We start from the raw sequence: 24,743 nt of genomic DNA on the forward strand, positions 1-24,743 counted from the left end.
TAAGTTTGGGATCTTTTCCTGAAAATCACCATTAACTGGCTCAAAATACCAGTAAAGAGGGCCAAATGAGGCTTGATATGACTGCAGCTAAATGTGTCTGTGAATAAGGGCACCTGCAGTGCACAGCATAATTGAGCAGACGGGGAGGAAGCACTGCAGGGTCACATATAGCTGAGCCAGTGTCAGGGACAGAGAAACACATTAGCAACCTGCAGAGACAGCAGGGGACAGGGCAGCAGTGGTTCAGACAAATACTGCCATGTCTGAACAGCTAGTGTGCAGTGCAGAGAGGTTGTTCCCTGCTTGCATAAGAGATGAGAAACGAAATTCAGTGAAAGGCACTCCCCTTTGAGAGATGGGGGAGACTAGGATGACACTGCAGTTGTCTGTTTCACCCTTCCTCCCCTTCCAGCACAGACTTGTGACCAGCAGAGTGAGGGCTGGGACAGACATCGAACCGGTGGCAGTCTCAAGTGTTGCGAAATGACTGATGACTGCCCCTAGGGGGTTACTGCTGGGCCACACTTAAATGAGTTATGTCGTTAAAACACCAGCACCTTTAAGTCCCACAATCTGCATCTTGCACATCCAGAACACAGTCCTTCTGTTCATCCTCCTCCACCTGTTGCCAGCTGTAAAAGTTTGCGCTTCTGTTTCTAACACAATCCTAATGTAAGCACAGGCAGTAAAAAACAAAGTGCTAAACCCATTCTTCTGGTTTTGCATTTGTTTGAGACTGGAATCCGCACAACTTGCTAACCATATGGTTTATGGGGCTCACCAGTCCTGCAGGGCTCACAGGATTCATCAAACCTAAAACTGAAGAGTATACTTGCTTCTGAATTCTGCAATGCTTATCTTGTCCTATAAATCACTGTCTTCACTCCCTGGCTCCTCATCAGGAGCCAGGATTTTTTCACACCTGAAATGCTTAGGACTTTCAGACCCATCTACACCAATCATTACTGTGCGATGGCAAAGAAGGCATGGGTGAAACAACAGCTTTGGCATTTTTTTCCTGTAAACACAGCAATTCAGTTATTTTGCTAGATGGAGAACCTGGTAGGGGAAATCACCTTGTTGATACTTAAGAATAACCTTTATACCTTCCAACCAGAACTGTCACTTTGTATCTCCATTCCTTATGAATATTTCAGGAAGTAGGCCATATATAATTAAAGATGCCTATGACACTTGCAATGCTCATTGTTCCTGCAACAACTGACAAAGAGCAGTAACCCCAAAACTACATTTTATTGTCCTGCTTTTTGCATAGCTCCTTCAGCTCCTCTCTTATGAATTAATCAAGTGGAAGATTTCAGCTGTTTTCTTAAACAATTCTTGATAGGAGGATGTAAGTCACCACCTTGCCTTGCGCTAAATACATGCAGACAGGTACAGCCTGAACAGAGTTCAGTAGCTACTTAGAGGAAATTATCTCTAACCTCAAGTCAGCCCTTTATTTCTGCAGAGGACACATCAGAAACATGTTTAATTGAGAACACACTACTAGAGCTAACCACAGGCAAAACTGTAGTAACAGAGATTAACACAAGCATACTTTTAAAGCCTCTGTTGAACTAGGGCCTTAAGTGAATACCTCACTTGGGAATGGGGAATTATTGTCAGAATACCTGCATCTCTAACAGGCTACTGGGAACTCCTTTCAAAATTGGTTCTGACATACTCTTGTTTTCAACATCCTATTATCAACTCTACTTGGGAAGCAATGGAATTAATTTAGAGAAATGGTTCAGAAAAACAGATGGGTTGCATGTCACGTCTGGGCTCCTTCAGAACCTGTTTCCTTCCTGTATTTTCAGAAAACTCACCAATACCAAAGGGAACAGCAGTTATGAACCCCATATGCTTTGAATATATAAAACACCTATATTCTAGTCTTAAAGCTGTTTGGCAAGCCCTTCTGTTTCTTAGAAAAACTAGGCTGTAAGACTTGGTGACCTCTTTGTTTATAATATTCATCCATTCAATACTGCTGAAAAAGTGACTGCTTCCTTTGATGGCTTGTTATGAGCCTTGCCAAGTTAAACAAAGGACTGCCTGCTACTAATCTGCCCTTCTGATTTCTCTCTTATTAGGCAGAACCTGTTTATCAAATAACTATAATAACTATAAATACTTCAGATTAACTCACAGTAGCCACCAAAGCAAAGACAAACTGTAAATTTTCAGGACAGGTGACAATTTCTAAAGTCTGAAGGAAAGAAGGACTCTCACATCTAAGTATCTGAAGTGGCTGCACCTTCCAGCTCTGCTTCCAATTGGTGATAGCACATATATGAACATTAAAACACACACCCAGTCAAGAAACTAGCCAAAAGCATCCTTTAAAGATTAACAAAGAGGGAGCCTAACAATGCAAGAACCACAGGTCTACAGTTTTAAGCACTGCTTACTTCCAAATCCACGATCCTCACTGCCATGACTTGGCACAGTCTCTGCATCATTCATGTGCTGTTCAGTACCTCTGTTCATGTTCCTTGACAGCTAGTGGCAGGGGAGATGGGGAGTTGGATTAGATTCCCTGCAGAGGGCCCTGCCGAACACCCCGTGACTCTGTGATCTACCAGTAATGTGCAAGGACACACTCCTCATATTCAGACCCAGACTATTCTACACAGCCCATGAGGCACATCAGCCCTGTTTCAGTACTTCTTCGGAGGTACCTGTTAATGACCCTTTGGGCTGTTTTCATCCTACCAGGTGTGCTTGTTCCTCAGTGCACCTGGGAGTCCTGGTCCCCTGGCCCACAGCCTGGGCTAAAAACCCAGGGCATGTTTCCTCCATCTGGTAAGAAGTATTGAATGTGGATAACCCTATCATTTATTCTGAAGTAATTTAGAAGGCTTTAGTGCATTAAATAAGTTCATAGTAGAAGATAATTTTAGAAATGTTATTGATATGCATTGCAGCTTAGCAGAGGTATGTGTAGAAGTTACAGTCTGTGTATGCCCAAATCAACTTCACTCACTTCAGTAGGAAATGAGACAATCAAAATATGATTCACTAGAAAGAAATGAGCCAGGGCCTTTCCACTGACAAATAGCAGAAAAACAGATTGATCACAAACACCCAAGAGAAAGATGTGTGTGTGTTGTACAGAAGGAACAACAGTGCTCTACAAGCTACAGATGAACATTTGTCTTAGCAAACCATTTTCAATCAGTAACATTTGTTATTTTTAAGGTAAAAATAGCAACGTTTATTTTGAAATAAAATAACAAAACAAAGGTTCACTGAGGCAGTGAGTTGAAGTGGGACCAAAGTTTCCTTCTTAATAGACTGACCCCTTGCTATCAACCTTCAAGGGAAAATACAGCTCCTGAATCAAAACATTTATATTCTTCTTTATTTGATTTTCTTGTTGTTACAGGAGCTGCTTTGCCAGATGGTGGTTAGCAGATGAGCAGTTTCCAGTGATGTGGTTCTCTGACCTGTATTGCTGATGTACATGATATTTAAGGGCTACTGGTTCAGCAAATAACATCTGGGTGACAAATCCTTTCAGGACAGGTGACAACCCTGTCAAGAGCACCACCAAAGGAAACCTGTGACAGCTGCAGCAGCAGAGGCATTTATGACTCTCTCCTGACTTTTCTGGGAGAATTTCAACAGGAGAGGGCGGTGCAGGCACAAGTGAATGTCTCCCAGTGAATGATTACAGCCTCTTGATCATAGGTTTCAAGGAGAGAAGCTACCCTTGGTGTCCTTTCTGGATTCTCTGGATCCCTTGTGGATTCTCTGTTGTACTCCATGGCTGGAGCTTGCTCTGGACAAGTACTGATTTACAGCAGTTGTAATTTTATTAGAATTGTCTTATAAACAACATCCGCTAAGAGAAAAGAAAATGATTTTTTTTTTAAGGATTTCTCGTTTTCCATTGAAATTCATAGAGGTTTTCAGAAGAACTTTTAGGAACCTACAAGAAATAGACAGCTTTGACACAAACTCTTACCTTGCCTTTTTCCCCATCCTGCCCCCCTCCACCCCAGTTTATTAATCAATTCTCTAACATTAGCAACAATCTCCTATACCATGGCTAAATTAAATGAACCAACTGATTAATATTTTACAATATTACTGAACATATCCTATTTTCCCATGGAATATGTGTCTAAGAGCATCAGTTTACCAGTGTCCAGATGTACTGACAAACATTAGGAGAACTTCCCATATTTTATCTGTTGCAGCAGGCACCAAAAATGAAGATCATATTTCAAATTCTTAGACCTTCCTCAGAAAAACAGATCTGTTTTTATTTCAAGCCTTTCAGGATGTCTGGGAGAGAAATAGTTAAAAATAAAATCATATTAAGGTCAGCAGAGGCAGCATCATGATTTCCATGTTTTCCATCTTCTCCAGATATGGAATGATTTCTTCTAACAATACAGAACAAAATACTATTTAGCATGAGAAGTAAATTGAGGCTGTGTTTCATCTTTTTCCTTTGCCAACACAATGGCACTGTCAGCAATATAACCTTGAATGTCTTCATTTTCATACATTAACCCTTTGAGCCCTGTAAATTTAAGCAGTCTTTTTGACTCACAGAGGAGAAAGTACATTCTAAACTCCTGAAACAATGGAGAACAGAAATTTTAATTAAAGTTCTCCTTGTACACATGCACATATAACCCTCCCTTTAGCAACAAAAAACCCTTTGAAAATTAAACTTAGCATGGTGAAATAATTAACATAACTCCTGGGGAAAATGCATCATCTTTGCATACCAAATGCCAAAATATCTAAATTAGCAGTGTTTAATAAATATTACATTTCTCTTTGAGTACATACACTCAGTTAAACATGCATTGATAGGCAGAAAATATCTTTAAAGCTTGAGGTATTGTAATTTAAGCATTTTCAATTTGACTGGTGTTCTGGTCTTTGCAGGTTCCTGAAGGGCTCAAATCTTTGGTCCTCAAGACATGAGCCAGCTGGAATAACTTTGAAAAGACCAAGAACCTTACATCAGCAGTGCTTTTCCACAGCTGCCAATCTGGATGCCATCCTGCTGCTCGTAGGTGAATCGCTGAGCCCCCCAGTGCAGCATCGAGCTCAGGGGTATGGACTGCTCCTCTCTTCTGGGCAGGGTGGCAGCTTTAGTGGGCATCCGAGCTGGCTCTATGCTCATGCTTCATGAGTCCCACCAAACTAATTATTTGGTACTTGTTCTGTGCCCAGAGCTTGGCACAAGGCTGATTCCTTATTTCAGGGTATCAGCAGGGAGTGAATTTACAAGAGGAAATATTGGAAGTGATAGACCCTGTCTCTGTACTTTTGAGGCACTCCTTTTCAAGCCTGTCTGTTTATAATGCTCATTTAAAGTCAAATTTCAGCCTCTCTCAATACCCAAAATGGTGCAGTAAAGAATTAACATCATTATTTGTTTTGTGTGCTTAGCAAGATTTAAATGTCACTCAAAAAAAAAAAAACAACCTTGACTGCAAAATTACATGGGTGTATGACTCTTCTTAGGTGAAGAGCAACAGAATTCAAATGTAAGAGCAACAGAATTTCATTCAGTCTCCTGTATTTATCACCACTCCTCCACCCTGGAATCGACTACATCCAACCCTTCGTTTACAAAATACATAATCACAGCCAGAGGATGATTCAGTCCAGTTAAGGGATGTGTTGATCCATAACATCTACTCGTTCCTAGCCTCTGTTTCCAAAATTCAAGGTGCACTAGCATCCCAGCTGCAATGGTCCTCAGCCATAACTGCAGCCCCTCTACAAGGTCTTTTAAACTCAGAGACCAGCCCTGGCCTAGGCAGTTGCTTTAACAGATATATGTCATGTTTAGAATCATAAGAATAAAAGCAAGTTATGAGCACTGTTGTACCATTCAGCAGCTAAGTACATAGCAGCTGGATTTAAAAGTAGCCATTATCAGCCAGTGAAAGCAAATTAATTATTTAGATATATTTATCGGATTTATAGGTCAACTGAAGCTAAAGCTAGTTAATTGAAATCCTGATAACAGATTGAAGACTGTGCTTGATCCTATACTGTGAAATGCAAAGTCTTTATTAAATAAAGCCATTAAGAAGGATGATAATCCCTGTGGCCTTAAATATGAATAAGGTGCAATGTAAATAATAAAAGGCAAAAATCCAATTTTCATGCAGTGAACTTTCAAATACTCCGCTGTTTCCATTAAATTACCTTTTATTCAGCATATTGTAATGGCACTGAGGGCACATCAGGCTTCCTTGTAATACAGTTATTGTTCAGCATAAAAACTGGTTTTTAACTTGAAACAGAAAAGGGAAATATTTTATTTGGCTTCTCTCATATGTCAAATGACATGAAAATTGAGAACAAAAGCTTCACAGATGCAATAAAAGAGAAAATAAAGGAAAACTAAACATACACAAACAAAAAAAAAAAAAAACAACCCCAGAATGTGAAGACAAAAGAAAGAAACAGGGTACATAATAGCACTTTTCCAGTTAATTTTACAGCAATTTAATACTAGGAAATAGAACAGGAAAACAATTTCAGCAACTAAAGTAACTAAACTTGACTATAAGCCAAACAGAGCTGTAGCACACAGCAAAGGAGGTGGAACTCCTGTGAAATGTCTGTCACGCTCCTTCCAAACATGAGGATGATGACAAGACCTTGAGTGAATCAAGTGCCACAACAGCACAGTGCTCAAGTCTGGAGGCGTGTGATCACTCCCTGGTTCTGCCGTGCTGGTAGTGGGTGCCTTTGGTTGTGCTTTCACTTCTCATCCACAAAGGAAGCACTGATATTTACTGTTTTCTATGAAGGATTCTATGGAGTTAAGAAACACTAACTAAAGATTCCTGTATTTATTGAAGAACTGGAAACTGTAACATAAGGTCAAGAATTTATTGTTATTGTTCAGAAAAAGAACACCCATTGCAAAATATAAACAATCCATTAAAGATGAGACTATATTTGTTATGAATGTCAAATGATTTTTCCACTATAATTTTTTTCTGCAAATCAAAGGAATTCCTCCAGCAAAGCTGTGATGGAATAAAGATAAGAGAATGACTCTATTTTTATTCAATTCTATATTCAATTTGGAAGCATTACATCCAAAGAAACCTTTCAGCACAAAAATACAATTTTCCTTGTAGCATCTTCATACTACATCACGATGTTTAAAGAATCAATGGTAGAAATGTGAACTACTCAACCTCACGAAACACATACACATGCATTTTACAATATTTACTTTTCACTGTCTATAGCTGTGTGTTGCTGCAACCAGCCCCTGGCCGGGTAATAATTAGCATTGACTCCACGATTCACAGAAGGCTGATCAGTCCCTTTACTATATTATATCATTATTAAGAAACCCAAAGCTTTTATAGACAGTTATGATACACCTGGACCTAATTGGTCCATCAATCCAAACACCATCACCATTGGCTAATTAAGAAACCATCCTTTGGTAAACAAATCTCCATAACACATTCCACATGTTCACAATAACAGGTGCAGCAAGTGAAGATAAGAATTGTTTCTCATTCTTTTCTCTGATCTTCTCACAGCCTTTCCCAGAAAGGCCTGGGAAAATTATGTGTTGCTCTCTGTGGCCAGAGAGCGGCTGTCACAGCTGTGTCTGCCATATCCTATTTTCTGAGCTCATTCTCTGGGCACGGAGTCACAAAATCACAGAACAGTTTGAGATGGAAGAGACCTTAAAGATCATCTAGTTCCAACCCCCCAACCAGTGGCAGGGACACCTTCTACTGACCAGATTGCTCCAGGCCCCATCCAGTCTGGCCTTGAACACTTCCAGGGATGGGGCATCCACAACTTCTCAAGGAAACCTGTTCCAGTGCCTCATCAGCCCTCACAGCAAAGAATTTGTTCCTTATATCTAATCTAAATCTACCCTCTTTCACTTAAAAGCTGTTAACCCTTGTCCTGTAACTGCAGGCCCTGGTAAAAAAAACTCTATACATCTTTCTTATAAGCCCCTTTTAAGTACTGTAGGGCTGTAATAAGGTCTCCTTGGAATGTTCTCTTCTCCAGGCTGAACAAACCCAAGTCTCTCAGCCTGTCTTGCTAAGAGAAGTGCTCCAGCCTTCCTCTGGACCCACTCTAACAGGTCCACATCTGTCTTGTATGGGGCACCCCAGAGCTGGAGTACTCAAGGTGGGGTCTTTTGAGAGTCAAGTAGGGTAGAATGACCTCCCTCAATCTGCTGGCCATGCTGCTTTGGATGCAGGCCAGGACACATCTGAACTTCCAGGCTGCGAGCGCACATGGTCAGCTCATGCCTAGCTTTCCATGCACCAGTATCCTGAAGTCCTTCTAGGCAGAGTGGTTCCCAGTCTATTTGTAACCTGGTCTGTAGTGATAGTGGTATTTGCCAGAGGGGCAGCACCTTGCACCTGGCCTGGCTGAACTCCATGAGGTTCACATGGACCTAGTCCTTAAACCTGCCATGGTTCCTTCTCTCAAGCATATCAATGGCACCACTTGACACGTGTCATCAGCACGTTTGCTGAGGGTGAACTCAAATCCTATGTCTATGTTATTAATAAAGATAGTGAACAGTACTGGTCCCAGTAAAGAACCTAAGGAACACCACATGGTGTCCACATCTCCATTTGGACATCAGCCATTCGTTTGGTCCATCTCTGCTCCAATGCTGCTCACATGCAAAATGAATAGGGAGTGTCAAAGCTCAGAAAGAGATCTGCTCCACAGGTTGTCTGCTACCCCACACAGAGAGGATCCTGGGACAAAGGGGTGATGGCAACGGGGCAGAGACAATGTCAAAGGGAGATGGCAATGGGGAGGACATTGAGCTGCTGCTGCCCAGGCAGCTGTAAGCAGCAAGGGCCACTAGAAGCACGGGACGTGACAGGGGCACGGAGTGGGCTATGGGGGCTTCCTGAGCTGTCATCTCCCACCAAGCCTGAGTGAAAACATAATGCATCCTCCCACACCCCAACAGAAGCAAACCCCTCCGTGGCCTGAACCCATGGGGAACTTGGTGACGACGACACAGCCTCCATATGAGACCTTTATTCCTGGCAATATTGTTTCCTTTTGCTTCTTGCATGTGCTAAGGAAGAAAATACATTAAATAAGAGGGAAAAAGCAAATCTATTCATGTCATGCAGAGCAGAAAATAGTAACACCTGACAGACCTACAGTGAAGTAATACAGCAACTCCATCTGTGCAAACCATTATCTTGAATATTTTCACCAAGTCAATGAAGCAAAGCTATTTGAATGATGTTTCTCAAGCTTCTATTCCTAGGAAGGACACTATTGCCTTCCAGCAACACTCTCCAAAATGGTTCTACTGAGGTGCTACGATACTGCTACTTACTATGTAGTGATTTCTCACACCTCCCACCAAACAGAGTCAGAGTCCTAAAGAGCAGATCTGTCAAGTAGCAGATTACTCACATTCCTTCATTAATTACTGAAAGAAGCCACAAAAAGCAGAAGAGTGTATATTTAAGCTCACTCAGACAAAGCTACTAAACAGCTAGGATACTGAACATTACAAGGATCAGAATCTCCTCATACTATTACTTTCTTGGGTCTGCAGCTGCATGACATCAAAAAATGAAATTCTGCTATAGAGACATCATTTAATGCTCTTTTAAACCCTTCAGGGGAGGGAAAAAACCCCACCAAAAAAAAAAAAAAACCCACAAAACATGAAGTAACCTTTACTGTTTTACCTGAGATTCATTCTGGTCCTTATCTGCTCGCTGCCAATTGCTCTGAGTTTACACACTAATGAGACAACTGCAGGCTGACCACAGTCTGTGCTCAGTATTTAGCTTCTATTTATTTCACCAGCACTGAACAGAAATCACTGATTTGGGGAATCAGCATCACTACCCAAAACTCATGAGTTGACTCAATCAAAGAAGCACATATTCATCAAAAGCATCAGACCAGCTGAGGAACCTCAAATCTATCCTATTTCTTGCTATCTATTAATTCAACACAGAATGAGCTCAGAATTTTTTCACCCCTGCATCAACAAAAAGCCTACCAAATGTTAACTATGGAGAATATAAAGGAAATACGCTTCTCCTACATCCAAGATCCTAAAAAAACCACCCCTCTTTCACCACAATTTTCAGAACCAGATTAATTAATTCTCAAATGATAAATAGGAAAACCCTGTCTGTCAGGGCAGCATTCTAGCATACAAACTACTCACTATATGAAGAGTATTGCTGAGGGAATCACAGAATCATCAAGGTTAGAAGGGACTTTCAAGATTATCCACCCAGCACCACCATAATCACCCCTAAACCATATTCCCAAGTGACACATTCAGATGCTTCTTGAACACTTCCAGAGATGGTGACTCCATTCACTCCAATGCCTAACCACTCTTTCAGTGATTTTTTTTTTTTCTAATATCTAATCTGAACCTCTCATAGTGCAACTTAAGGTAATTTCCTTTCATCTCTTCACTTGAGAAAGGAAGAATTTAAACTTCTATTTTGTATAAAATCAAACTAACAAAAAGCCAAAACACATAAATGAGGCTGGAACAAATGGAACACCTCCTGGAATTTTTAAGCCTCATTTGATGAAGAACAAAGAACTACAAAGAAGTGAAGAACAGCCATTGGGAACATCCCCTCTTTTCCTCGGTACTGGGCCCCTTTTATTGTCACCTCTGTGCACCCTGAATTCTCCTCCCATGTTCACTGGCCGGAGACAGCTGCCCCTGCCTCTGTTTTCTAAGTTGGTGGTGGCCTATGTGAAGAGTGGTCAAAGCAGGCTGAGTCTTGGGAGTGTTAATTTGATGACAAAACACAAGCCCACCAACTCCTTTCTTGCTGTAGCAATGAGGAAGTTGCTCATCAGCAACAGCTGATCACGACCTCGGTGCAGCACAGGTTTCTGAGCTCAGAGAACAGGGTACAAAGACTTAGAAAGTTCAGTGTGGTCTCCAAATCTTATTATTGACTGCACTTGAAAACCAACCTACAATGCTGTCAGGGCAAACTCTCCCTAAATAATCCCGTCATATTTTTTTAAGATTAGGCTATTACACAAGCTCTACTCCCACAGGAAACGGAGCATCCAAAATGTTCCTCTCTCATTTTCTGCCCAGCCCTGTGCTGCCTTTCAGTATGACTCTACTTGGTACAGTCATTCTATCATTAGCTACCACCAGGCATCCCCCTCTCCCAGGGCCCCTGACCACTAGCACCACCAGTGACTCATGAAGCACTTAATCACCCACATCAAGGAGCTCATCTTCTGGGTCCTTCTCTGAGCTCATCACACAGAAAAAAAAGTGAGGATGCTCATCCTGAAAGCTGGGTTCTGCAATATAGACTAGAAAGGATGTGCTAATTTGGAAGGTTAAAAATTCAACAAGCAGGAGTGAAGGCACAGGCAGATGCCCTAGCCCACTGAAAAGTGAGGATTCATGTAGAGAAAGAGGACAGGAGAACCAGAGCCCAGCTCCTGGACAGACTGTTCCTGCACACTACTGACTGCTGGATGTCTTCAAATGTGATGAAGCACTGCAGAATGACACAGTTCCTTTGCTGGATCTTCTGTTACCACTACCAACAAAGCACTTTGCTTCTGGTATTCCTATTTTTTTGTATCTTTTTAAAGGTGGGTGAAACAGTTGGCAGAGGAGATGCATTAAACAGCACAACAAACCCCCCCAGTCCCCCAGATAATCACAGTGCTTGAGGCACCAAACCTATTTCCTGCTCTCATTTATGGTGGTAGACAGGGCTTGTTTCCCTGCTCTACACACTGCACAAGGCAGCAAATTAAATGCTATATGTTGTTGTTTTGTGGGGTTTTTTTTAATACAAAAGGTAAAACCAATTCTTAGCAATGGCGATTTAACAGAATAAAACTCATATGAAATGAACATCACAAGTGGAGAAATGGGAAAGCAAACTGGCTCTAGGAAGGGGGGAAGGGAAGGGAAGGGAAGGGAAGGGAAGGGAAGGGAAGGGAAGGGAAGGGAAGGGAAGGGAAGGGAAGGGAAGGGAAGGGAAGGGAAGGGAAGGGAAGGGAAGGGAAGGGAAGGGAAGGGAAGGGAAGGGAAGGGAAGGGAAGGGAAGGGAAGGGAAGGGAAGGGAAGGGAAGGGAAGGGAAGGGAAGGGAAGGGAAGGGAAGGGAAGGGAAGGGAAGGGAAGGGAAGGGAAGGGAAGGGAAGGGAAGGGAAGGGAAGGGAAGGGAAGGGAAGGAAAGGAAAGGAAAGGAAAGGAAAGGAAAGGAAAGGAAAGGAAAGGAAAGGAAAGGAAAGGAAAGGAAAGGAAAGGAAAGGAAAGGAAAGGAAAGGAAAGGAAAGGAAAGGAAAGGAAAGGAAAGGAAAGGAAAGGAAAGGAACTGGCTTTTGACCATCTTGTGGCTCTGAACACCTCTGTACTTCTTGTAGTGTGCTGCTGACAAGACAAAGGGAGGAAGACACCAGCCTTCCCTTTAGCTACTTGCTTCTTGATTTTAGAAGCCAGGGATAAAGGGGAGATGGCCATTCAATCCTGGACATTGAGTTCTTGTTTATTAGGAAGCAGAAAATGACCTCTCCCTGGCTGAACAATATTATTACAGATGATGAAACCTCCACAGTCCCTTCTTTAAAATGTGCTGAATTATTTTTAACAGTAGCAACCATCATGGAAGTTTACACTCAGACAGAAGTGAGACTAACTGCACATAAAAGGAAGTCCTGTGTTTATCAAAAGAATAGATAAAACTCTAGGAAAAAATGAATTTTCTCTTCTGCAATATAGATCAAAGGTAACAGGCTTTCCTTTTATAAAAAATTTACTAATTTTTAAAATGGTGTAATTGGTTCAGATTTTACATTGCTGCATGACTGTGAAATATAAATAGTCAGATGTTTCCCACTAAGATCTAACACCATAATTACCTACACAGAAGAAGAGAATAAGCAAAAAATTTCATCTCATGGTTGTCAGCTACTATTTTACTGTATTTTATGACTGTATGACTGTATTCTCCCAGGGGGGGTTATGATTTGTTTTAGAAAGAGCATATGCAAAAGAATGAGGCTCTCCACACAAAAACTCTTGGTTGAAATGCAAGATGTTCTGGACTGAACACAAAGATGTCCTCGCCTGCCTCCTCAACATGCCCACTCAACATGCTACAGATCCCACTTCTGTCAGGAAAGTCTGTGCTATTTCGGTGCCTCATCTCGTGACATTTTAGCACGAAATTACAAGGAGGCTCACAATGAGCATCAGAAGAGCCCGTCACAACTTGTCCCAGCATCCTTGAGGAACAGGCACCTTGCAGCACACCAGGACCCATTCCCCCTCCTCCTCTCCCTTGCTGGACATCCCTTCTCCCTCACACAACAAGCACAGGTCTGTGTTTTTGGGGTGCAACAGGAGGCTGTGTGTGTGCACTCCTATGATCCCTTGAGGAGATGTACTCTGCAACAGGGGTTACCCATGAGCACATGTCGAGAGATGTGGCTGGAACAGCCACACCTGTGTCTGACAATAATGCACAGTTTACTACATATGGACATGAGCATGCACAGAACAGGCCAACCTGACAAGAAAATATACATTCAGGGAGATAGATATACAGATAGATATAGATATAGATAGTATACATACATATATTTGAGTGTTTACAGACAACTAAATGTAAGTTGAAGTCAATCAAAACAAAATCTTCCTTCTACTTCTTTCTAATTCCTTCTACTTCACTGCATAAAAATAATTACAAATTCATAAATTATTGCTGTTATTGGAAATGAAAACATATTGTTTTGTTTATAAGGACAACAATATTGTAAACCTGGTACAAGCTGAAATAAAAGCATTTCAAAACACATATGAAGGCAGCCAGTAAAGAGGAAGCCTACTAAAAGCTGTTAAAGCTGTTTCAAAATTAATTTAGAAATTAAAAAGTAAATTTATAAAATCATGTCTTTTTATAGTAAGTCACAGAGGAGTTTTTTATTGGAATTGGCCTGAAAGTAATCCACAAATAAACATGTCCAATAATATTTACTGAAATGATCATTTAGGAAAATAAATACGATAGTGCCTGTGTTTGGCTGACTCCTTGGCTGTTGCAGGGAAGGCAATCAGGAGGCAGCACATCAAACACAGCAGTGTCCCCTTCCTTTGGTTAGGGCTGTAATATCTTAACCCAAAGGTCCATCCAGTACTGCACTGTCAACATTTTAGATCTCTCTTTCCCTCTACGCTTCTTGCACCTAAACCCACTTCAATGACACATCAACTGCAGCAATTAATGAATCTTTGTCCAGAAGGGGAAAGACTGTAACAGCTTAATGAGACAGTAATACATATTAAAATCAATATTATTCAGATTATGTATCTATTCTAGTCCTCCCTCTGAAAATAACTGAGACTGTAGGAGAAATTATCATTAGCATTTTGATAAAAATCTTGCCAGCCTTCTGGTAAAATACTTTCTCTTTACAGTAAAACTGGGATTTGTTATCTTATACAAGCAGACCACTCTAAAATTAGCAATGGCAAATTCATATTGGTTTGCATCAGATTTTAAAAAAACTTGGAAAAAAATGAATGCTAACTTGCCTGAATAATCAGACTCTTGTGCTGGTTGCTGTAGCAGTGGAAAGACACTCTAAGCACTGACTAAGAAGCAATCTCTTCCCATAAATACCATTTTTGTGCACAGAAAAGCAGAAAAGCACTCCTTAACCATATACAGCACTAGTTTCGCTTGTCTGATAAATCATATTCCTGCTGACAGCCAACATGAGGGACAAATTCCTCCCTACCATAAATCCTTTAGGTATCTTCAAAAAAAAAAAAAAAAAAAAAAAAAAAGGCTGAATGCTGCAAAGCAGGAAAGAGTTTTGCACCTTTTTCCCATTGCCACTGCAAGTGGACAAAAATTCCTCAGCATTCCTGAGTCAAATTATATTATGCAAACACCATGGTGAAAGAAAACAGTTCCATCTCTCCCTTTTTTAAATTAGCAAATCCCACAGCCTTCCTTCTCCTCCTGGCACCCAGTGCCGTGAACCAGACAGCTAAGCCCTCCTGTTTCCAAAATGGGACAAGATGGAGACCTGCTGCAGAAACAGCTTTAAATTGTTCATGAGGATCTGTGTCCCTCAGAAACCCCTGCCCTCGGTCAAACACATGCAAACAGACCAGTCACACCAAAAATCCCAACCACTCCGACAGGACAAGAAGCCAAAATTCAGCAGGGGTAAATCCATGCTTTGAAAGTGCCAGAAACCAGTTGTAAGACAAAGCCAAGCAAGTTTTTCACTGTTTAACCCCTCAATAGCTGGCCTGCAGATGTGAAAGACTTAGCCCAGTGCCAGGTGATGAGTCCTTCCACTGACACCCAAAGAGCTCCATCAGCTCCTTTGGGCAGATATTCAGCTGCCCATCACCTGAGCTCACAGGTCACCCCAGCTGATAGCAATCAGTGAGCAGCAAGTTCTGTGGAACCAGTGGAACATACGCACAAAAGACTGGTCACAAAGTGCTCTTGATTCCAGATGTTTTACATTTTTGTCTCTGCTTTTGAAAACAAAATGTCTTTTTAATACCAAAAGTAATACTCTCTCTTTCTGTTCTTCCCCTAAGAGCCATCTCATGTACATGCATCATTAAATTAATGTTTGTTCTGTCTAACGGAATAAAACCATTCAAATTACATACAAAGACAATTAGATTAAATTATTAGGTGCATGCTCTGGGTTTTTCTTTTCAAAGCTATTCAAATAATTTTAAAGGTTTTTCAGCAATCCTCTAGGAACATAAGCAAAACTTCCCACAAAGAGGAGGTAACAAGTTTAACATTACTGCTGAGGAAGACAGTAATGGAGCCAAGTGAGTAAAACTAGCACATCAGCAACCCCCCCCCCACCACAAACAGTCAGGAAAAGGCATGGCTCAAGCTGTCAGAGGACTCCAAATTAGCAAAAGAAAGAGGATATGGGGCTGGTATATGGGGAGAACCCGTTCCCATGCTCATCTGCATCATGCACTAGAAAGAAATTTTTCTCATTGTTTTTTTTTTTTTTTTTTTTTTTTTTTTTTTTTTTTTTTTTTTGTAGTGCATAATGGTCAGACTAGTAATTTTCTAGCCGAAGTACCAGGCTGCTCCAAGCAAGAGGTTTCTGTCATTAGGAGCAGTTTGTTTTGGTGCAAGACTAGGGATAAATAGGTAGCTTTCAGCTGGCACTGTATTTCCCTGTCACTCCCTCCTCTGCTGCAGAAGCACAGCTGCTGTGGGAGCTGGGCAATGCCAAGGTCATGCAACTTTCTCAAATCCTGTAGTTTATCTGTGTCCAGGCGCTCATGTCCTATTAGAACTAATCTTGGGTTCTCCCATGACAGCTCATGGCAGATTGGGAAAACCTGCTGTAAAATATCAGATTTTAACAGGACTGCAATGAACAGGTTTGCAAAGTTTAGCTTGATATGTGATGAATGAATGCAGGAAAGCTGAAACCATGTTCACCCCCAGCAGTTTTGGTCTGTAGAAGTCACAAAGTCCCTGAACACTGAATGAATCCAGTGCTCTAGAGGTCATCAATTACAATGTTGCAATGCTTAAAGACATTAACCAGAGTGAAATATTAGTTATAATGCCTCCTGAAGCTCAAGGAAAGGCTTCCAAGAAAGAATGATCTACAGCTTTGAAAACAAGTGTCATCTCACAGCTGAAGATATTTCAGGTGGGTCATTGAAGTGCAAGAGTAAACTATGGTTTTTAGCTGAAATTTAAGCACTGTTTCTTAAGAGAAACAACATGAAATATTGAACAGAATAGTGAGATTAGAGAGGACAGTATAAAGACAACAGTGCAAAACTCAAGAACTACCCATCCTTTTCAAGATGAAATTGTAATGGGATTACTAAACCAAAATTATGAGACAGCAGAAAAAAAAATAAGTATAAGAAAATACCTTCTCAGAGAAAGAAATCCTCCATGGCATAAATAAAAAAATGTTGCAGCACTTTATGGGGCAGCTTATTGATCGTATGGACACAGCTTCATCTAGAAGGAGCATGTGTAGCCTCCCCCTGACCTGCAAGTACAGGCACCCAGCATCACCAGCCAGTGCCTGCAGCCTGTCTGACCTGTTGGGCACCCAGCCAGAACCAGGAGTCTGCCTGAACATGAAGTGATAAGATTAGAAACAAGGAATACAGTGTACTATTACAGTCCATGTGCAGCATACATCGCTGCATCCCTGCGCCGACACTCCCTGCAAACCAAGTGCAGCATCTCTGCCAAACCCCACACAACAGCAGAAAACAACCATCGTAGCTTCAATGTATACAGCCAGCACTTTTCAATTTTCCCAAAACCCAGCTTCTCTAGTAATAATTCTGTGTTCGTAGGGCAGCTTCCTTTGGAAGGCTAAGAAGCACATGAGGGTGGGCTAGTGCTACTGGGGCAGATTTCCAGCTGAGAAATGTGAAGCCCAGAAAGGTCATGCAGCTTGCTAGACACCGATGACCATGTTCTGCATATGACTTGAAACCACAGCAGAGCTTTAGGGCAGCTGGGCAAAAATTGCCAGGGTTGAAATGTGCACAAGATCTTTAGGGCTGAGTTGAGCAAGCCTATCCATCTGTCTTTGAATAGCCAGCTACCGAGCACAGAACCCTGTCATATGCTAAACGTTACCAGCATTCTTCATGAATCATTCAGAAGGATGACGTGCAGGGATTAAACTTAGCATTCACATTTGACATCAAGAGGAGTCCTACAGAGCCATGTCACACTGACACAAACTAATAGGGAGGGTTTGGGGCTAATGACACAAAGCCCTCTCCACTGTCCCACAACTGTTTTAGGTGTGACTGAGCCACTGCTGGCCACCCCAATTCAGAAGAAAAAGTGACAGCACTGGCACCCTTTGGTCACACCAGGTCCATCACACATTTTTCTAGCTTGCAAGTAAAATAACATCATCACACAGAAAAAAATCACGAGTAAAAATACTCTGTTTCTGGAAAACATGATGGACATAAAGATGACACCTTCAAATAGCACACTTTCTGGAAAGTCTAAGTGCTCAGTGAATGATGAATTTTTCTGACACAGCCCCTCAGCAATCCCTTCTCCTTTGCTCACTCATTTCTGTGGAGACAGCTTCAGCTGCTGGGGTTTTAAATACTTCTGGCTATATTCTTCACAATACCCTTTAGTATGGTAGTTAATCTCCTGTATCAAAACACATTTTTAGCCATCTGCCAGACAAAAAGGAAATCCTCAAGATCAGAGCCTTTGACACGTGGAACATCACTCCTTTTTGGATAGCTTTATGACAAAGTTCAAGTGCTGATCAGTGAAACTACAGCATCAGAAGCAAATAAATCAAAGAGAATGAACAAAAGTAAGGTAAGTCCCTGGGTTTATGTACATGGCACACTGCTGAACAGCACTCCAATCTGTGCAAGCCTGACCATTAAAAAGGCAAGCTGAACACTACCCTCTGCCCAAGACAAAGTGTGTCCCCTACACAATCCTCTCCTGCTGTAATATATAGAAATGCATATAAACGCCAGACTCTGTCTGCTTCCTCTTGCCTAACCCAGGGTCGGATCTTCACCTGATAGACAATGTAACCACAAAGGAAAGAAACAGGGGAGCGGATAAATACTGTGAGGCCTACTCCTTTAATCCACAGTACCCAGTCTAGGATGAGGTGGAACTCTTAAAAAAGTGACAGAATGTCTCTTTTGGAGAATTTCTGCAGAGTAGCTGAAAAGCTTATTTAGCAAATTAGCGCTGTTCCCTTTGCCTGCAAAACTTGCGTGAAGCCAAGGGCTAGCAAATGGCAGCCTTCCTCCTGAAACAGGGAAATAGCTCTGCAAAGCTGACACACATGAGATGCATCCCGTGCAACATGGGAGTGCAGCCCATCCGTCACTTTGCTCAGGCACGCTGACACATCATTTTCCTTATGTGCACATCTTACTCTTCACCAGTACCTACAACCCATCTGGTAACACACCACATCCCTATCCATCACTTCAGCCATGTTCTCTCTTCTGGGAAAAAGGACATGTTTTGTTTTACTAGGTTGTTTCTTTTTCATGCAAATGTTGTTCTCAGTTTGTATTATGAGCAAACAAGCAATAAGCCTTGCACCTGGAGTGGAAGACGCCTGGTTTGGGAGGAAATTACTAAAGACTTCATGCACTTAGCTGGCTATTAGATCTTAAGAATTCCTGAAAAAAAAAATTAAGTGATAAACTGCAATAATTGTTAAAAAAAGCCCCCAAACTCCACACTCAGTAAAGAAAGCAGATTTACCATAATGCCTCAACAATCTAAAGGAGCCATTTACTTTGACAGAACCTGAAATCCCCAAGCAATTCGTCAGTGGTAATGGAAACAGAGAAGCCAATAAATTATAACCTTGTGAGTAATGTGCCTACCATTATAAACCACTCTTAGCCTCCTGTCTATTCCCGGAGCGGGAGGGCACACAGTTGTTGGATTTCCTTTCCTTCATTCTTCCAGTGTGCTCTTTCAGTAGTTGGACCCTTTTATAATGTTTAATACCATACTCTGCATTTAAACAGCTTTAATGTGAACATCTCAAAATATGCAATATCATTTAGAACAGGACTGTTTGGGGTTTTTTTTTTTAATAGGCTGAAACAGAGGCATTGGGTTACACCATTATACATTGATAGAATCCCAAATATTGTTCAATCATATATTAGTAGGTACATGCTACTTCCACATCTCTCATACTGTACCATGTATCTCCAAACACCTACAGTATTTCAGGAATGTTTCTGAAGAATGGTCTTGGACAACTTTAGAAACAGCACCAGTGCCAGTTCACCCCCAGTTCAGCCCCTCTTACACGGTCTTTCAGCAGTCTGTACAGACCAAGTCTGTGAAAACTATGGAAAAAGAAAGGCCAGAGACCCAATAAAGAAATACAAACCCCACAGAGTTTTGCCCAAGAGATAAACAACATGTGTTGATTTCAGAAAATAGCATCTATGCAAAGAAGATTTCTCCAAAGTATAAGGTGCAGAAGCAAAATACAGGCATGATAGCAACAAAGAGGCTGACCCTGCTCTGTCTTCTAAGGTTAATTAAAACTCTCATAGAAACAGATCCCTGGTGTGATTCTAACATATTGGTCCAAGGAACTGGGCAAGATTGAAGTCTGATAGAAGTGACCTTGGCTCTCTGCCATTATACTTCACAATCAGCAGTTTCCTTCCTAACCAAAAAGCCCGTAATGGTATGTCCTATTTTATATACTGCATTATCTAAAATGAAAGGTAATAATTAGTAAAATAGTGTAATTTGCATTTAAGCCCCAGGCAGCAAATCTACAGCAATTTCTGAAATATATATATCACAAAGAATCACTTCTGCTTTCTTCAAGGCAGCTGAGCTGTCAAAGACCAATGCAAGAGAGAAAGGGGTGTAATTCTTCTTTTCCGTATCAGCCTCAAAAAGCTTGATTCTAGCCTGGATTGTACCATCTATTGTTTAGTACAGAGAGAGGTTCTGCACTCTTGTCTCCAGGACTGCTCAGCAATCAGCTGTATCAGCAGCTCCAAGGAGGATTATTCTCCCCTGCTGCTTTTTTAAAAAAGCAGATTAGTTCAGACTTTCTTTCACTGTAATGAACCTTGTAAGGATCAAGCACATTGCATTGATTTCCAGGATAAAATTGTGCCATCAGTCAAAAGGCCAAGCAAACACTTCCACAGACCCACTCTGTCCCAGCAGACCCACTGCCCCAGAATTACCCATTAACCCCAGCAAAGGGAAAAGAATCGCAGTTGTTAACCATAATAGCCAAAACGTGATTATCAAGTTGTTTAATTTTGCTTTCTGTCAAATTCAGACGGGTAACAACCCTCACAGAAATGGACAACAGAACTGCCAACGCTCACCAAAGTGCTATGCAATCAAAGACAAAAAATGATAAAGTGCAATGTGTTTTTATTTACTACGTGATATCTGCAATAATGGCTAGGGAAGCAACCTTTTAAAAGCCTGACAATTTATGGTAAAATAACAAAAATTCAATTTCCCTAAAAATTTGCAAATAGCTTTCCCTATCAAGCATTTTGTTACATATGCACACCACTGTAATATACAAGCTTGACTAGGACTTAAAGATTTGATAACCAGAGATTGTCTTCTTGTTGGATGGTCACAAAAGCCTAGTGAGGGTGCAAGACCCTGCAGGTCTTGCACTGCAGGTTTAATCAGCAGACCCTGCCTCCCACAAGAGACTGCCTGACTGGACTTCAAACCAGACCATGGGATATTGTACTTTACCTAATGAATGCAAACTTCCATTTCTATAATGCTGAAACTAAGAAGACAGGGGTTGTCTGCTGTGACCAAGCTACAGCACTAAGCTTAGCTGAAAAACAAGGAAAAAAAGCAGAAGGCAGAATTCCATTGCTTTTCTTCTTTAAAATGGACAAGTCATTATTAAATACCTGAAGCTCATTGAAGACTATGGTTCAATAATAAAGGATCTACCCTTCCAGAAATACTGCCTAGCACATTTCAATTCCAACTCCAGGACAGAATTTTATGGAACAATGTATGGCATTTGCCATCATTTCCTGTATGGAAAACTTCAAAACAGCGGTACAGATCGATTCCTTTTTTTCAGGGGGAAAGAAAAAAAAAAAGGAAAAAAAGTAGAAAATTAATTAATTGAAACATTTACTATAGCAATACAACGTCACAAGGAATCTCTACACTGACCTTTTAAAATCAAAAGCCTGTACACTAAACTACAGCTCAAGTGGATTACAGCTCAAGTAAAAAATCAAAGACAATTAAACATATCCAGCATATATATGACATTAAAAGTGAGATTAAGTTCACAGTTTTAAGACTGTCTCCATTCCCAAGTTTCCTGAAGAGGTCCAATAGTAAATTTTATCAGATCGCATGAAAGAGCAATACAGAACAGTGGAAGGAACTGATCTTGTCCCATCCGAGCCAAGAAAACCTTTGTCATGGACTTTAAAGGGCACAAGATGGGGCACTCCATTGAAGAGTTCAATAAATAAATGCACACGCTGCAGTACTCGCCTTCGATAAATCACACACCTTATACATAAAAATGTAATTACGTTCCCTTGAGAGGGGGAAGCTTCAGCTTCAAACCCCGCTCCGTTCCGCCTGTCAGGAGGGCTCTGCGGGGATGTAGCAGCACCGGCGGCGCCCGGAGAGCGGAGGGAGAATTCCAGGGTTGGAGGAACACGCCGGGATCGGACCGGCCGAGCGTTCGCAGAGACTTCCCCCCGCAGGCAGCGCGGGAGTGGGAGCCGGCTCCTGCCCGCACCTGACAGGCACCTGGCGCAGCCCGACACGCCGGCTAAGAGCGCTTTCGAGGCACTCTGTGGTTCGTAACTCCACGTCCGGCTCTCCTACACCGGGGGCGGCCCCGGGTCCCGCCGGTGCAGCAGCTGCCCCACAGCCGGTATAAACCCACCCAAAGGGGGGTGTCCCGGGGCGGTCCCGGCCGCCCCCGCCGCCCAGAGTACTTTGAGGACATCCCCGTCCAAGCCTCCCGTCGTTAGATCGAGGGAGCTACCACAACAGCGGGCCGCAAGTGCGGAGCAGGCTCACGCCGGTGCCCGCGGGCAGGCACCCTCCGCCAGCCGCGGGACGTCCCGCCGCCAAACCGGGGCCGCCCGGCGCTCCGCGGGGACGCGCGCTCGCCCGGCCGCCCTCCCGGCCCGTCCTCCCCCGGCCCGGCACCCACCTTTCCCAGCAGGGCGCTGCGGCTGGCGGCCGCCAGTTCCCGCAGGCTGGCGGCGGCCGAGGCGGCGGCGGCGGCGACGGCGCTGGGGGCGGCTGCGGGCTGGGGGTACGTGGGGGCCGCGGAGCTGGGGCTGCCGCTGGCGCCCCCGGCGGCGCGGGGCCGCTGCCGGATGCCGTCCAGGAGGCGGACGAGGAGGATGTTGGCGGGCAGCTCGTCCACGCCGCAGCCCACCAGGATGCGGCACTCGGGGCAGCGCAGCTCGTGGCGGGAGCTGACGATGCTCTCCAGACAACGGCGGCAGAAGGTGTGCTGGCACGGCAGCACCTTGGCCGTGGTGTCCAGACGCTCCAGGCACACGGAGCACTCCAGAAGATCCAGCAGCGACGACTCGTCCATCGCCGCCGCCGGCTCCCGCTCCGCCGGCGTTCCGCCGCCGCTCCGCCGCCCCTTCGCCTCCGCCTCCGCCCCCGCCCCGCCGCCGCCGCCTCCGCCTCCCCTCCGCGGGGCAGCGCAGGGCCCCGACGCCCCTAGGGCCGCCGCGGCCGGCGGCGGCGAGGGAGGGGCGGCGGCGGGGCGGCGGGGGCCATCGGGGCGGCGGGTCTGCCCCCGGCGGCAGGCGGCGGCGACCTCGGGGGCTGCCTGGGCGACGCTGCCCAGCGCCGTGCGGCGCGGCGGCGATGCCAGCGGCGGGGAGCGCAGCGGTTCGGGAGGAGGGCACCTGTCTGCCCGCGCCTCCTCCCGCCGCCCGGCGCGGCTCGGCAGCTACGGCGGGGCCCGGCGAGGCGCCCGCCGCGCCTCCGCGCGGGGCGGAGAGCGGCGGGGAGCCCCGGGGGGGCGCCCGCAGCACGGCGGCCGCCCCGCAGGCGGTCCCCGCCCGCCTCGCCGCCGCTCCGTGGCTCCCTGTAACCCGACCCACCAGGGCTCGCCGCCCGCTTGCCGCCGCCGCTACTCCCTCCTCCTTCTCCTCCCGGCGGAGGCTCCTGGACAGGCGGGTACAGGCGGAGGAGACCCTTCGGGGAAGCCAAAGGCACCAAGGCGGGGGCAGAGGGGAGCCCCTGAGGGCCCGGCGACCTGCGGAGAGCGGTCTGGGTGGTGGCGGCCGGGCGGGCAGGGCCGGCGGGCACGGCATCCCCGCGGGGAGCAGCGCTCGGCCCGCGGGCCGCGCCATCCCTGGCGGCGCGGCGCCCCCTGGCGGGCGCGGCTGGAGGCGGCGCGGGGCCTCAGCTCGTCACCCCCGGTGCCCCAGGGCGTCCCCAAATAATTGTAATTTAATTATTAACGTATCGTACCCAACCCCTGAGGGGTCCGAAGGGGTGAAAATAAGAGCGAAGGTCGCTCCTTCTCTTCCTGCCGGGTGTCCTGTGCTCCAGCCAGCTGCCTGCCGTCCAGTCTGTCGTGGTACCCGTGTCCCGAAGGCTGCAGCAGGATGTGCCCGGGTCTTGTGTGAGCTGGTGGTCAATCCCTGCGGTAAGGGGAGAGACCCTGTCATTTTGGAGTTAGACATCCGTGGTGTTTATTAACCGCAGGGAGTTTAAAAATATGACATACAGCCGTTTCACGTGTGGACTATGCACGGAGTTTCTCCTAAGAGAAACTGCCGACGAAACTCTATTCTTTATATAAATATTTCATTTGACAAGTCCCTTTTTGTCTAACTTCCGACTATTAATACGATTTAGAGCCCTGCTTAACCCAGACACTACAACTGAAATACGTTGTAGTCTTGCCAAAGAGATTCTTCATTTGTGGTCCAACCCCTGAGTCTTTTTTTTCTATACCTGTGCCTGTGCTGCAACACAGCACTTTTGGAATTGAGGATTGCAATCCAAGTGTTTGCAGAAGCCCTCCCATTCTTCTCTTAAGTGACACTTTTAAAATTGGGTTTTTGTGATAGCCATGTCATAATGACTGCACAAAATCTTTCTGTCAGCTTCATGACTCCACAGTTAACTTCCAATGCACACACAGTTGAACCTGTTGTGAT

At 44.1% G+C, this 24,743-nt stretch overlaps 1 protein-coding gene across 1 annotated transcript in view; it reads right to left on the reverse strand.

The window, feature by feature from the left end:
* The window catches only part of SH3RF3 (SH3 domain containing ring finger 3), a 246,319-nt gene extending 223,164 nt beyond the window's left edge, over positions 1–23,155 (reverse strand). The window contains exon 1 of the mRNA XM_053971184.1: positions 22,760–23,155. Within this exon, the coding sequence (XP_053827159.1) occupies positions 22,760–23,155 (396 nt within the window). The remainder of the gene's footprint in view (positions 1–22,759) is intronic.
* Positions 23,156–24,743: the final 1,588 nt, after the last annotated feature.

Source organism: Vidua macroura, chromosome 2, assembly GCF_024509145.1.
Source record: "Vidua macroura isolate BioBank_ID:100142 chromosome 2, ASM2450914v1, whole genome shotgun sequence".
In the NCBI taxonomy this organism is placed as follows: Eukaryota; Metazoa; Chordata; class Aves; order Passeriformes; family Viduidae; genus Vidua; species Vidua macroura.